Here is a 14521-nt window from a genome sequence, read left to right on the forward strand (position 1 = left end):
TTTTGTCGTCTCACAAGGAGCAGCCACCTTGGAGTGTCGAGACAAGAACCCGCAAAGTTACCTGGAGCTCAACCTCGACTCCTCTTCCAGAACTGTCCCAAGGGTAAGACGAGGCTGGATAAATTTGGAACTCGCCGATGCATGAACGCATACATCATATTTCCTACACGATCTCCACGAAGTTGTTCCCACAAAACAAACACCGCTGTACAGCCTCCAACAAATCCTTCACGATCCAACTCTGTGCAGCAGCAGGCAACTGGCTCTCATCCGACGCCGCAAACGGAAGCAGGGCTTTCCGACTGCATCCGATGCACGTGCGCACCTTTGACGTCGAGAGTATGAACGAGGTGACCGAACAGCGAGCTAATGAGAGAAAACATGAGATGTGCTTTGCCAAAAGAGGGAGGCGTACCCCAGGCATGACCGTTTGGACAAGTTGCACGGGTGATGTCATGCAGTGGGACTTCGGCGTGACAAGCAGGACAGTGTTCGTGCAGCGCGGCGATTGCAGGATCGATGGAGAATGATGTAGTGAGAGTGTCCGATAAGGCCTGAGCTTCGTCTGCTAGATCTTGCGGTGAGCCGGGCAATAATGACTGTACCACCTCGCGGAGGACGAATGGGATATCAGGCTCTGTGACAAGGGCTCAGTGAATAAGAAAAGAGAGTGGACCGCCGGCGCACCAGTAATGACGGGGATGATGGCTTTCAAGTGACGAACAAGTATCCGCAGCACACAGTGTGAGATAGCGGCTAGAAGGCCTTGTGCGACTTGACCACACTGTGCCTGCATCTCCGGGTCCTTGCTTAGTTTCTGTGAACAAATTTATACTGTAAGTGTACCGGATTGGACGATCTTGATTCGCGCACCCAACACAGGTCGGCTATGGAGAGCCTCATTCGAAGCGATAGGAGATTGTGCCAGCCAAACAAATGAGTAGTCAGACTTTTCCGAAGCTGGGGTCGCAAATCATCGTTCAATCCGTGCGTCCAGGATGGCAAGACTATGGTCGTTGTTTGGTCTGGTGGTACTTGCGATAAAATCTCTAGTACCTGAGGGCACAGCGCCGCGAAGCGCGCATTACTGCGTAGATGAAGCATTAATGCACGCAAATGGTGAATGGGGGCACATCCTGAGGCTTAACCATCTAAGCGTCAAATGACTAATGAAAAATCGAGTGTTCGACTCACCACAAGAAATATCAGCAAAAGCCTCTGAAGTAGTGTGCAAGACGGTCTCATCGTCGAGCTGCCAAAATGGTGCAGTGAGCAGCATACATTCGTGCTGAGCTTCATGCTTGTAGCTGAAATCCGTAGGTCGAAGGGATCTAGAAAAATAAACGCATCTGTGGGTTGATTGTAAATGATATCATTGATGTCACTTACTCGTATATCCAGATGAGGGTCGACTGCGAGTCGTACGACGCCATCCCACCAATTCTGTTGATATCCAAGTATGAAATTCCCGCAGGAGTAACTTTGGCGAACAATGCTCGTGATGCCCGAGATAGTTCCGCAGATGTGAGGATGTCACCTGCGAGCGGAGGATTCCAGGTAGGTTCCGTAGTCATATTATGGATGGCATGCAAGGAACCATCGAAAAGCGAGAGGATGAGGGCATCGCGGTGAAGCACGTAGGATACTCCAGAGACAGGGCTAATGGCAGAGGATCCGACGGACAACTTTTGGGTTTGAAGTGGGAGTATGCGGGTGCCGTACCAAGTTGGTTCGGAACCAGGCCATGACCACAGGTACACAAGGCCGGGTTTTGTGTACGCGAGGATGGGCTGAAAAATACGATCAGAGCCAGGTAAGATCGGAGAAAGAAGATCAAAAAGTACGTTTCTTCCTGGTGGTTGAACCCATGTTAATGTGGTCACGCTTCGTTTATCAGCCTCACATATTGGACCTTGAACGTCGAATACAGCACATGGTCCTGTACTCGGGCACAAAACCAACGTTCGGAGTAGACTGCAGATTTTGTGTGACTTTGACCAGTCCCACGTTCCCATTATCAGTGGAGAAGGCCAGTAAGGATTCGCCTTCGCCATAATAAAGATCCCGTTTGTACGATAGGCACGAGAAAGCTTACAATGGCCGACGGCGTGAGTAATCCAAGGTACCCAGCTCAAATGCGTGATCCAGTGGTCGCTCAATGGTTCTGTATGGATGTACGAGAGGGAACCTTCTGAGTTGCTGTTTCTGTTAAACCTGCACACAATAAGACGATAAGATGGACGTATTTCCAAAAAAAAAAGACCCGCATTTACGCACCTGAAAAACTCAATGCAGCCCGCCCTGTTTCCCAGGGCAAGCATCGATGAATCGAGGATCGGGGTAGGTGTGATTCTATAGTCCGGCTGTTTGGACCAGGCAAGACCTTGACCAGGATGTCAGAATATGTCATTACACACTACAGAGTCACAGACTAGTCACTTGCGCTCGAAGGGTGTTACGAATGATGTCCTCAGATGAGGCTGTGTTGAGTAGCAGACCTGTAACGTCTTGAATCTCCACAAAATTCAAGGTTCGGATAAAGCAACATGGATTACAGCTCTCACATTGCTCCATTCTCCCTTCAAGTGATTCTTAGCAGCCGCCCAAAGTGATACTTCAGCGTTCGAGTTGAGAATGGCTATCACGCATCTCGAAGGTACATATCAGCTGCATGTCAAACAAACGGTGAGAGATACATACCTTCCCCGTGATGTGAGATTACTAGGAGAGCACGCAACCTCACGAAGGGAAACATCGAGGGATCCGAGAGTAACAGCGCCCCAATCTTACCATCATCCCAAGCTTCAAAACCAATAACGAGGAGGGGCAATCTCAGGTATATGCTTACCTTGACATATACTTGGCCACATATGTGTCTGTCCACGAGTCGGCTCGATCATCGTCCTGAACCACCCGAGCGGCTGCTCTCCTTGCTCATCTCCTCGAAGTGCCTTGATATCGGGTGGTGTGCTGAAGTTAATACCCGAGTCTGGGGTCTGAATGCAAAAATAAGGTACCTCCTTCCCCGAAGTTTGACAAAGAGTTCTTACCATGACATGCACGGCTGCCTTGGTGGTAATGCAAGCCTGGCCATCGTCTGACCATTGCAGACACCTTTCAGAAGGATTTAAAATGACAGCGGGTACTGCCAGGGACGTGTAAATTGCCATCTTCGACACAAGATAAGTCAGAGACGCGTTGGATGATGATGTTCAAGCCTGTCGACATCGAACGGCGTGATTAAAACTCGTGAACTTAAAATCTTCCTTCGATTGGTCCGGACTGACTACGAACCTCTACGAACTTAACGCGAACTAATGTCAAAATGATTAAACAAAATTTCCTTGCAAAGCTCTCTAGGACGTGTCCTTCCGTTCGCCAAGTTGCATTGAAACGTCTAGTAGTCGCCGCTACCAGCTGCAGACACATGGTGTGCACTGGGACTCGTCACTTAAACTGCGTAAACGTTATGTACGAGCCAGAATAGTCCGCCAGTGACGTGTCATTGATGCGACATATGGTCCCAGAGGGTTTAGTGTAGGTAACTGCAGACAGCAGCCAGCACATACTATGTTGACTAGTACTGTGACGTGAATTCGAATTTGGTACATAAACAAGCTTATTCTCGGACTGCTACTACAACTTTAGTTCGGTTCAACGTTTGCACAGTTTCACTTGAACGCAGTTTCCTGCGTATTTGAACGAGTATGGCTGTCACGCACCTCCGCACCACCGGTTTCCGGCATGTTCTACGAAGACAAGCTCCTCATCATTCACCAGTCTTTGCGCGGAGGTTAACGACAGCATCCTCATCTTCCCAGTCTTCTGCCCGCACTGCTGTCTACGCGACGGCATTCGCTGCTTCTGTTGGTCTGTTTGCTGTCTATTACTATGATGCGCGTTCCGCAATCCACCGTTATGTTTTGACACCTGTACTGCGCCGTACATTCGATGCAGAAACTGGGCACAAGATTGCTGTCAAAGTCCTTCGTAGCGGACTTGGCCCGCGGGACCCTGTGCAAGATGATGAAAGATTGCGGTCTGAGGTACACAACTACTTCACTCGAAGGTTGGCTTGAGTTACTCAGTCTTTCGAATTAGTTTTTGGGGCGTGAATTGTCCAATCCCGTTGGCTTGGCAGCTGGTTTTGACAAAGATGGCGAAGCTATTGACGGTACGCTTCCCTCTGACTCATCTCTGACCTTCTATCGATGCAAGTGCATTAGGTATCCTTAATCTCGGCTTTAGCTGGGTCGAAATCGGAAGTGTCACACCAAAACCTCAGGTAGGTGTATCATGTCTGGTGGTTCTTTACCCATGTCTGATCAGCGTACAAGCCTGGAAACCCGAAGCCACGCGTATTTCACCTTCCTGATGACGCGGCACTCATCAACCGTTACGGATTTCCCTCACAAGGCGCTGCCTCTATGATTTCCCGCCTTCGCGCTCGCATACCCAAATTTCATGAGACGAAAGACGATACAACTGCTGCCCTCAAACCCGGGTCAGTTCTTGCAATCAACCTAGGTAAAAATAAATCTTCTCCGGTTGAGTCTCCGGATGATTTTGTCACTGGTGTGAAGACGTTCGGCCCGTACGCTGATGTTCTGGTTGTCAATGTCTCTAGCCCGAACACACCCGGACTTCGGTAAGACCTTTACCATCATTCTGGCGTTATCTAATGACCCTTCAGCGGTCTCCAAAATCGAGAGCTGTTGGAAGACTTACTTACAAGTGTTACAAAAGCCCGAGACGAACTCGAGCCATCACCAATAACTGCACGGCGACCGCGCTTGGTGCTGAAAATTGCACCTGATCTCGAGGAATCACAAATTATCGATATTGCAGATCTAATTCGCAAGAGCAGCATTGATGGCGTCATCGTCAGCAACACTACTATCAGTCGTCCCGCAAGTCTTACGGATCGTGAGTCAATACATCGTCATTTTATTTCATCACTCATCAATATAATCTGGAACAGCCAATAAATCTGAGATGGGCGGCCTCTCGGGTGCTCCCTTGAAGCCGCGTGCATTACAGGTTTTGAAAACGCTGCGCGCGCACGTCCCTGCAAGTATTCCACTGATCGGCTGCGGGGGAATTAGCACGGGCGCTGATGCATTGGATTATGCTCGGGCGGGTGCTTCACTGATTCAAGTATACACTGGCTTTGGTTATGACGGTGTAGGGACTTGTAGACGCATCAAGGACGAACTGGAGGCCCTGCTCAGAGCGGAGAATACGACATGGAAGGCTGTTGTTGATGAGTCTGTACGGAAGCTCAGTTCAACAGAGCCATGATCAGACTCGGAAGCCACAATGACGCTCATACAATAGGATCAGGAACTCACTGCTGGACCAGCTTGGAGAGCGGATGAGTGGGACTGGTATGGCTGTTCGTCAACTGTACCATAGGAAGTCCTTGTTAAACACAATCCCATTTATCAGGGCTGAGCCCTATCTACTAGATAACACATGTACCCCGTGCAGTGGAGTGTTCAGTGTGAAGACATAACGGAAACGAGGCTAGAAGTCAGTAGAAGAATGATTCGTAGCAACCGAAGCCAGATGTTTGAGTTGATGTGAATTACAACTGGACCTGAGTTAATGATGCAGTGACCGACCTTTGCCCTTGGCAACGTTGAGTGCGAGCAACACAAGGAGAATGGGAAAGTAGTACTATGACTACTCGACTCTCCCGCACGGTACTGGAGTGTTCTGTCAATGAAAACCGTTACTTTATTAGGACTTCACCCTGATCTGACCGTAAGATCATACCCATATGAACTAAATGTACAATCAACTGGAATGTGTAGTACTTGTTTGTCATCCGAGAACAAAAAAGATTTGAACAGAGTGAGATTCGAACTCACGCCCCCGAAGAGACCAGATGATTAGCTCATCAAATGAGCTGGTCTCCTTAGTCTGGCGCCTTGGACCGCTCGGCCATCTGTCCTTGAAGAACGGCGCAAAATAGGCCTAGTTTGATAATGAAAGCACAAAGTCACGAACTTATGCCTCTGTTTTGGGACGGAGTCTGCCGCACACACTTGACACAGACTGGCCATTTCGTACATGTCCTTACAGAGAGACGATTGACAGACCCACTACCAGTGCTGCAGCGGTCAGATGATAGATCTCGCGCTTTCTTTCACCAATTAGACGAACGTCATTCACGCTAACTCAAGCTAATTGTAATATGCAAAGCGGCATGCTATGATCTACAATCGCACGTGGAACAGCATTCGAGCGATGGGTCACTCCAGCCTCTTCAAGAATGTTTCTCGATGTTACTCAAACATGTCAGTTACTGGCAAATCTGATGGCAACTTGCTGGGTTGACGGTGGCTTCCCTTTGGCTCGGATTCCCAGTCTACCCCAATCACACTTCCCTGTGGGCGCGTCCGCGTCCTCGTGCATTGTAAAGCGGAAAAGAAATTCTCCCCAAACTACGTTCGTGAGATCAGGAACTCATTAAAAATCCCACTTTTTTTCCGTCAGAATTGTTAGTACTGCTAATCCAATCTCATGGAAGGTTCATGATGAATGTGCGGGTAAACGCTTTCCTGGAACAGGCGAGCGTCATCGTAAACCATGGGACTTTTACGGAAAGGTATGAGTTTTGATGTATGTATGTATAACCTTGCTGATACTTCTGCGTTACTGTCAACTGTAGTTCTGTCGCTGCCAAAAAGCACGAGACATCAAATTGTTGAAATCTCTCGCAAGCGACTACTTTGAATTCGATGTATCTTACATGGCGTTTGATGTCCATATTGCCAATCCCGATGCGCCTTCATATGGTGCATCGACTTTTTCTGATACCTTTAATGGAGGTTTGGAGCCACCGCTAGTCGCTCTATCTGGTGAGGACACTGGACCGACGCCTGACTCATCCCATCCTTCCCCGCTTCTAAGTTGTCACGTGGACGTCCTCGCCAAAGTGGTGACCACAACGGAATCAAAATCCGTTTCTCTTGGACTACGCAGGTTCGAAACCTGCCGAACAACAGGGTTTTTTTTCTATCAGAACACGCCCAATTCCTCGGAGCAACTTCGCCCTGACTGAAGTGGTTACTGCAACATAATCAAAATCTGTCTCTTGGACTGTACCAGTGCAGGTTCAAAACCTGCCAATGAGTTTTTTCCCCAACCGAACACGCCTTGAAGATTCACTGATGGACAGTTCCTCAGAGGCTCATCTCAACTTCGCCCTGACCAAAGTCGTTACTGCAACGGAATCGAAATCTGTCTCTTAGACTGACACTACCAGTGCAGGTTCCAAACCTGCCGACGAGGTTTTTTCTATCCCAACATGCCTTGAAGATTCACTGATGGACAGTTCCTCAGAGGTCCATCTCAACTTTGCCTTGGCCAAAGTGGTCACTATCACAGAATCGAAATCTGTCTCTTGGGCTGTACCAGTGCAGGTTCAACACTTGCCGACGAGGTTTTTTTGTTTCAGAATACGCCTTGAAGATTCACTGATCGACATTTCCTCGCGGGTTCATTTCAACTTCGCCTGGCCAAAGTGATTCCTACAACAAGATCGAAATATGTTTCTGTCGGACTTGCGCAAGCTCGAAACCTGCCCACGACAAGGTTTTTTTCTATCGGAACACGCTTTGACATTCACTCATGGATGGATCGGAGCCTCATTCAAAACTGGACGGAACCAAGTGGTTACCACAACAGAATCAAAATCTGTTTCTCTTGCAGTCGGTTCGAAACCTCCTGACAACATTTTTGCAGTGTATAGATCCTCAGAGCTCCGTCTCAACTAGGCCCAGTCATTGTGCCGAAACCTCCTTTTTACGTGATAGTCTGTCCATGAAATAGAATTCACCTTCACGCCTCGTGCGGATCGTCTCAGAAACACAAGGTATATCCCTGAGATGTGTACGTGTCAACCTGGATTCTCGACGGACTAACCAAAAATGTCGGGATTCGCCACCAAATGAAACATGGATGGAGCTGGAGGCCAGAAGAATGCACGCAAGCTAAGGACAATGAGTCTGACGGTCAGGCAGATGATTTAACCTCCCCAGCCTCGCTGAAGTCTCATCGATGAACACTAGGAACACTTCTTCTGTCGTTGGCTCTTCCAAAGCGACCGAGGATGATTCGAAAGCTAAAGGTGGGAGAATTGAAAGTGGCAGACCGAGCCATATCATTCTGATATGTGTAGTTTGCGTGCGCTCCTGTTTTGTGTTGATGTGGGGCGGAACATACTTTCGATTACCGCAGCAAGACCCGGGCGACTGGATGGAGATATCAATAGAGAGGTCAACGCGAAACTCGTTCATTCGAAGCAGGCTTAGATACGACGGACACAGCATCGCCTGCAAGGCTGATCCATTGTGACCAACAAGACAGGAGGGACCAAAGCCAAGGCAAGAAAGCCCCTCAAGAAAACAAGCATTGGTAAGGAAATTGGAACAGGGGCGAGACAATAGGACAACTGCAATTCAGTCTGGTCTGTCTCGGAGAGTTTGGCACGCGAGGAATATCGCGCGCGCGTTTGCTCGACTGAGCAAAGGCTCATGAAGAAGTTCAGCAGCAGAGTTACGTCTCGGAGCCACCAAACGAAGTTATGTAAAGATGAAAAGCAAGTCACCTACAATATTCGGTACACGGACGGGCACGCAGGAGGTCACGCACATACTAGTAGTAGTGGCGATTATCAGCGCTCTGACCGACAGCGAATGAGCGCGAGTCATCATAGGAAAATCATCAATCAAATGATGGAGACTCGAAGCAAATCTACAGTATGGGTTGAACAATGCTCCGAATCCTAGAATAATGGAAAAAAATTGCTCAAAACCGAACCAAGGTCTGGTACAAATTTGCTGACTCGAAGGTGCACCAAGTCCTCTTACCTATTACGGACGCGTGACACTGACTAAGGGAGCGCGGCTGTCTGGTTTCCATACAAGAGCTTCTTGCATGACCTTCTCTGAGTTTGAATCAAGAACTGATGTAGCTTCGTCAAGCAGAAGAACCTTTGGGTTCCGAAGCAGTGCGCGAGCGATTGCTATATGTTCTGGATCGTGATTTCAATGTACAAAGAAAAGTATCTGTCGATGAATGATGCACACGTTTTTGACCCCCAAAAGCTGGGATTCCTTGCCACCGACTTCGGTATTGAACCCACTATTGTTATAATATCAGTGAGCTTCGAGTGTGCGTAGAATTGAGGTTTCACTCTGGAAGTGATTGAATAAAATCTAGTATATTAGCGTCAAGGCAGGCAGCCTCGATCTCTTCTTGTGTGACCTCAGATTCTGCTTTGAGAACTTACCGATATAAACGAGGTAGGAAGCATTGATGTAGCCTGCGCCTGCTCAACCACGTCCGCGTCTTAAGACTGTAGCGATTGATAGCACTCGTTCTCTGCTAATCCAAATGTAACGCTAGGATGGAAATTAGAAGATGTAGTTGGCAAATCCGAAAACTCACCTGCGAATAAATCAACATAAGTACTATGACAGAAAAAAAAAGCAATGTCAGTGTACTCTCCAAATGGTTAATGTAGTCAAAGTGTAACACGGAAAATCAAGTCCCAGTAAGCATAGAATACAGGTTCCACAAGGACAGTGACTACCAAATGTCCGCGTCGAAGTTCTGATCTAGTAATGTTAGCCATCAAGCAGGACTTGGGGAAGTCGGGAAACCTGATAAGTTGTCAACGGATACGGGTGTGTTGTTGAACATCGCTTTTAGCGCCAACTCATTCCTTCTCTGCCACACTCTATCCACCTCTTCTGCTCCGCCTGTCATTCGCAATTTCTTGCCACCCACAAATCCTGTCAGCTCCTCCTGAAATTCGTCAGACCGGCTCGTGAGTTCTCGTTCCCGATTTTTCTGGTTAGCCTCGATTGCTTTTGTCCGTCGCTCTGGGTCAACCGCAGCGCCCCGAATTTCCATCATAACAGTACTCAGGCCAGTATGCCCCTCGTCCGCTGGAAGAGGCCTGAATCCGCGGCCTCTGATATTGCGTCCGGGGGTGGCGCCGCGGATGGAAATGACCTTCTCAACATGCCCAAAGACGTCCGCCGAAGCTTTGTGGTCCTCGAGGAGATCGGTCAAGAATTCTTCTTGATGACTGAGGAAGCCTTGTTCTTCTACGATGTTCTGCAGCTCCTCTTCCCACGTCTTCTTCCACATAGGTCTGACGGTGTCGATGTGCTCTTTGAGACTTGTCAGCTCCGTAGCAGTGGAAGCGATGTCCTCTTGAATCTGCTTCACTAGTTGAGGCTTGGGTGTCATATGGCGCTTGAGGACGTCATCTCGCAGTGCTTCCACTGTGTCCTGCAACTCCTCTACCTTCGTCAGCACGTTCTGACTCCGAGAGTCCAACTTCGTCTTCCCCTGATCTATGAAGCCCCGTGCACCGCCAACTTTGATAGAGGCTAACTGCTTCACGGACTGTGTCTGTGTCCGCAAAGCGCCCAATGAATCCTTTGTCGACTTCATGAACTCCGTGTACAACTGCCTCATGATTCCTAGATCACGTCGCAGGTTCTGTACCTCGTCGAATTGCGTCTTCAAATCATCTACCACTCGATTGGAGTACTCGGACATTATCGAGGCCCCCGTCGTTTGCGGCTGTAGTTGAAGAGACTGTCCAGTCATCTGAGGCAACATGAATGGACTGCCGCTCGAACTGGCGTCACCCACAATGCGTGATAGCCTACGTGCGACATTATGTAGTTGCCTTTCGGATGGTCGATCTGCCCTAGGTGTGCTCTCGACGAAGTCATGGGCAATGATAGGATTCACGTGGGACGATCGACGGTCGTTTAAAATTGCGGTGTGAAGTTCTTTGAGATCATTAGACAACGTTGATATCTGGGAGTCGATGTGTTGTTTGATTTGATCGAGCGCTGAATATAATAGATCAGACTGAAAGCATAGGGAATGAGACCACACTCACGTTCGATGTTGAGAGATAGTAAGCATTTCTCCTTCACCTCCTTGATGTCCTCCAGCTCACACTGCACGCCGCTAGAGGGGTCGCGTATGTATATCGCAGGGAAATTCTCCAGACCCGGATTATACGAGAACTTGTCCACGAATAACATCCGCAACGACGAAAAGGACAGACCAGGTTCGATGGTGACCTTCTTGACTTCTCGCCCGACTTGTAAGAAAACTGAGAACGTGATCGGCGAAATAGATCCAGGTGTTTCTTCAAAGATCGTTGGCTTGTCTGTCACGTTGTCCGCTTCAGGCAGCGCACGAGCTCGTTGGAAGCGCGCGGGTTCTGTTAGTGGATGCAGTGGAGGAACAGGAGGGGCTGCCTCCGCCTCGGCTATGGGCGAGGGTATTCGCGCGATCGTTCTGTTAGATCGTGTGCTGCCAGTACGCTGAACGTCCGGTTCATCCACTTCCGTTAGAACCGCTAAGTCCCCTGGCGTCAGCAATGGCCCTGCTGCTATTGTCCGCCGGTTACCTGACAGCTCCCGTGAGCCTGTCATTTTCGTGATATTGTACGTCGAAAAGCGCCTCGACGCACGCCGCTCGAGCACGTCGCTTTTCTTCAATGTGGCCAGGGAGCTGGCGACTGCAGGTGCTTGCAGATTATCAATAAGATGAGTTTGTGGCGAGGAGATTTCGACAGGAGTGAAAGGAGCTTCATCTATCAGCACTGCAGGGAGTGACAGAGGTGACAAGGAAACTGGTCTATCGACGAGCGAATAGCGCTTGACGGAGGCAGGCACGGGAGTACTCTGAGGCGTTTGCGGTAAATTTTTGTCTGACTCGCTGGGTGGAGCATGATGTGGAGTTGCTGCTACGGAAGGTGCGACCAAGGTCTCTGATGAGTCGCGCGAACGCGCGTCACCATCGGACTTGTACGTGTTCTGCGATTGTCGAGCTTGAGGCTGTGCTGAGCCTCCACTGGTATGCCCATTGATACTGTTCGTGATCATCTTTTCATTAGGCGGCGTTTCATCGTCAGGTTCGCGGAATATGGGTGGCGGGGATGCTAGCGGAGGTGTCTGCATCCTCGGGTCTTGTCGTCTTGCTGACGATCTTACTGACTGTTTTGTCGTGCTGTCCCTCTCCCCCTCCCCCTCCTCCTCCAATATGGTACGCGATAGCTGCGACCGATGTCTCAAATCGTCATCACGCCGCGAAGCTTTGTCAGACTTTGATGAGCGATGTCGGCTCTGGTGCTCTGATACGATTCGACGGTACATAGACTGCTTGCCGCGGAGACCCTGAAGGAGATCGGTGACAATCTTGCGCACTGTGGGTAGATACACGTCCAGGTTGTCTGGCGTGGCCTCCTCTGCTAGGCAGGGTTCGAGGACCTCCCGTAGGTCTTCAGGCACGGACATTAGGTCTCTGTTGGGTTATACTTAGCAGTTGAGGGTATGTATACCTGCAGGCAACGGCACGCACGACATATCGATATTATATGCAGAAAACGCAGTCACAGCCGCGTTGAAGTCATCCCCGAGGCGGACGTATACGTCGCTCACCTGGATCTTGCCCATTTTGCCGGTGCTCCATTGGGTGAGAGACTCAAGAAGCTGTTTGATAGCCACGAGAAGACGTGTGACGGCAGACTCGACTGCGGGCTACAACCTGGTAAGACAGTTATTACATGGCAGACAAGTGCACTCACATGTGCGTGCGAACGACTGCTACGTGAAGAGGATGAACTTGAAGAATGAGCAGAAGCTACTGACTGGTGGTCACGCCGTGAGCTACGCCCTGTGTAGAGCGGCGGCGGCGGCCTCGCTGAGGACATTTAGGAGGTCAGTGCGCAGGTAGGCGCTTTGTGCTAAGCAGCCAGGGCCCAGGAGTATTCAGGTGAGCGCAGTCTTTCGCTACCCATTTCTGCCATGAGAATATATTTCCAAATTAAGCCACTCAGTCACCATCAATGATCAAATGCAGTGCTTACTAGTAACTTGCTTCGTTCGACTGAAATAAGGACCAAGAGCGCAAAATAATGAAAACCGCTATAGTAAGCGTTTCTGATTATTTTGCGCGCTTAGCAATCTCGACACTTGAATAGGTCGTCCTGGAATCTGGAACAGCAGGCTAGATGCTATTAAGCGCTTAGACAGACTTGATACGTCTTTCACCAGTTGGGGGAGGCGGTTATGTCAGTCGGCTTTAGCCCAGTGAGAACAACTGCCAGGGGTTTCATATGGAGGTCAGGATTTCGAAACGTTTGTACTGTAACTCTATGCTCAAGAGACAGTAGCCTGAGCAGGTCACGTGACACGTAGTCTTCCGCACAAATGCATACGAGACGTTTCGAACAAAGTCCAAGAGAGAAAACACCGAACGACAGTGCACAAAACCAAGCCCACGGTGTGAGGTAGTTAAGAAATTGCAGGTGCACGACGCAACCCAAAAACTACCAAGACACAAAAACAGGGCACAGTGGTGGGTGGGTGAGAACGAACGGCGAGTGGGCAAACGACGAAGTAGTCGAAAGACAAGACGCTAGTACAGCCACGCGTCCCTTATTGGGTCGCTCCTCGATTAGTAAGCACTGATCGGATGCTTAAAGGCGCCCAGGCCATAATAGCGTTTCTAATTATAGATTACATCGTACTTACATCCCCTTTGCCCAACAATGGCACCCCTGGTCCAGCTAGGATCCTATAGCTATTGAGGATCTCGTTCGACTTCGTATATCCAGAACCGTTCGTCAAATTTAAACCTGAGATGCCCCGTCTACCGAACGCAGTCGATTTCACTACTAGTACCATATTCAATTGGATCTCCTTGTTGCTCCCACGTTTTGGTGTCATTCCATCCTTTGAACCAGTGGCCAGCACTGTCCCATCAGAGAAAAATTCAGTGAGGTACCTTCAATGGGTTGGGTGAGTGATTCGCCAGTTTCTCCGTGCCAGACGATGACCTCTCCGTCTCTATCACCGCTTGCTATCAACTGCCCATCTTGTGATACAGCCAATCCCCACACCTCACTGCGATGCCCTTCCATCTTCTTCTACACAATCCTATCTTCAAGTCCCACAGACGAAGTGTCTTGTTCTCTGAGCCTGTAACCATCCGTCGTTTATCGGGGAAAACCGCGATTGTATTTATGCCTTCTTCATGGCCTTTGAACTCTCGCAGGGGTGTAGTGATTGGAATGAACTCCGACATTTCACTGGACGTTGATGGCGTTGGGCGCGGTCGAGGTGGACTTTGGAGGGATTTTGGGCGTATTTCTCTAAGCTGCAGAGCTACGTGTATTGTACATTTTATGCTGCTTCCCTGTTAACCTACCCCATTTCAATAGACGCTCAGGACACGAGGCTGTTCGCCTCCACATTTCTACCACCGTTGCAGCAAGAATGTATCCCATACCCGCCGTCCTTGACAGTATACCGTCCCAGCACCTCTACAATGCATACATGTATCCCACTCTTGTCTTTAAAGCTTCCAGAATGAATCCCAGCACTCGAATCTGGCTATCTATCTTGCATGAGTGCATGCATATCATTGTTTTTCGTGTCGAGCAGCTACTCCAGCCATAATCACCATGTCA

General features: G+C 49.3%; 3 protein-coding genes and 1 non-coding gene across 4 annotated transcripts; 1 reads left to right on the forward strand and 3 right to left on the reverse strand.

Annotated features, from left to right (window-relative positions):
- Positions 1-6: 6 nt before the first annotated feature.
- Positions 7-3260, reverse strand: DFJ58DRAFT_779320 (putative zinc-finger of transcription factor IIIC complex-domain-containing protein). Its single transcript, XM_041389683.1, is given in 15 exon segments — positions 7-366; positions 416-637; positions 688-817; positions 874-1142; positions 1195-1331; positions 1390-1790; positions 1845-1939; positions 1959-2045; positions 2096-2214; positions 2278-2383; positions 2433-2514; positions 2565-2649; positions 2701-2785; positions 2849-2996; positions 3051-3260. 15 exon segments carry the CDS (start codon positions 3168-3170, stop codon positions 164-166), a joined length of 2289 nt encoding a protein of 762 aa, XP_041245742.1. The 5' UTR covers positions 3171-3260; the 3' UTR covers positions 7-163.
- A 325-nt stretch (positions 3261-3585) lies between these two features.
- DFJ58DRAFT_779325 (Dihydroorotate dehydrogenase-domain-containing protein) lies at positions 3586-5582 on the forward strand. Its single transcript, XM_041389684.1, has 6 exons — positions 3586-4046; positions 4102-4174; positions 4227-4285; positions 4338-4648; positions 4694-4926; positions 4982-5582. Exons 1-6 carry the CDS (start codon positions 3708-3710, stop codon positions 5299-5301), a joined length of 1335 nt encoding a protein of 444 aa, XP_041245743.1. The 5' UTR covers positions 3586-3707; the 3' UTR covers positions 5302-5582.
- Positions 5583-5848: 266 nt separating this feature from the next.
- DFJ58DRAFT_t70 lies at positions 5849-5956 on the reverse strand. The gene has a single exon. It is a non-coding gene; the product is annotated as a tRNA-Leu (tRNA).
- Positions 5957-9555: 3599 nt separating this feature from the next.
- DFJ58DRAFT_779329 (actin interacting protein 3-domain-containing protein) lies at positions 9556-12903 on the reverse strand. The gene is made up of 5 exons (XM_041389685.1): positions 12809-12903; positions 12635-12767; positions 12409-12587; positions 10937-12165; positions 9556-10886 (listed from the first exon to the last, which is right to left on the reverse strand). The coding sequence occupies exons 2-5, from the start codon at positions 12758-12760 to the stop codon at positions 9646-9648; spliced, it is 2775 nt and encodes a 924-aa protein (XP_041245744.1). The 5' UTR covers positions 12761-12767; positions 12809-12903; the 3' UTR covers positions 9556-9645.
- Positions 12904-14521: the final 1618 nt, after the last annotated feature.

The sequence above is a fragment of the Suillus subalutaceus genome (assembly GCF_016647625.1).
Source record: "Suillus subalutaceus strain FC151 chromosome Unknown DFJ58scaffold_32, whole genome shotgun sequence".
Lineage (NCBI taxonomy): Eukaryota > Fungi > Basidiomycota > Agaricomycetes > Boletales > Suillaceae > Suillus > Suillus subalutaceus.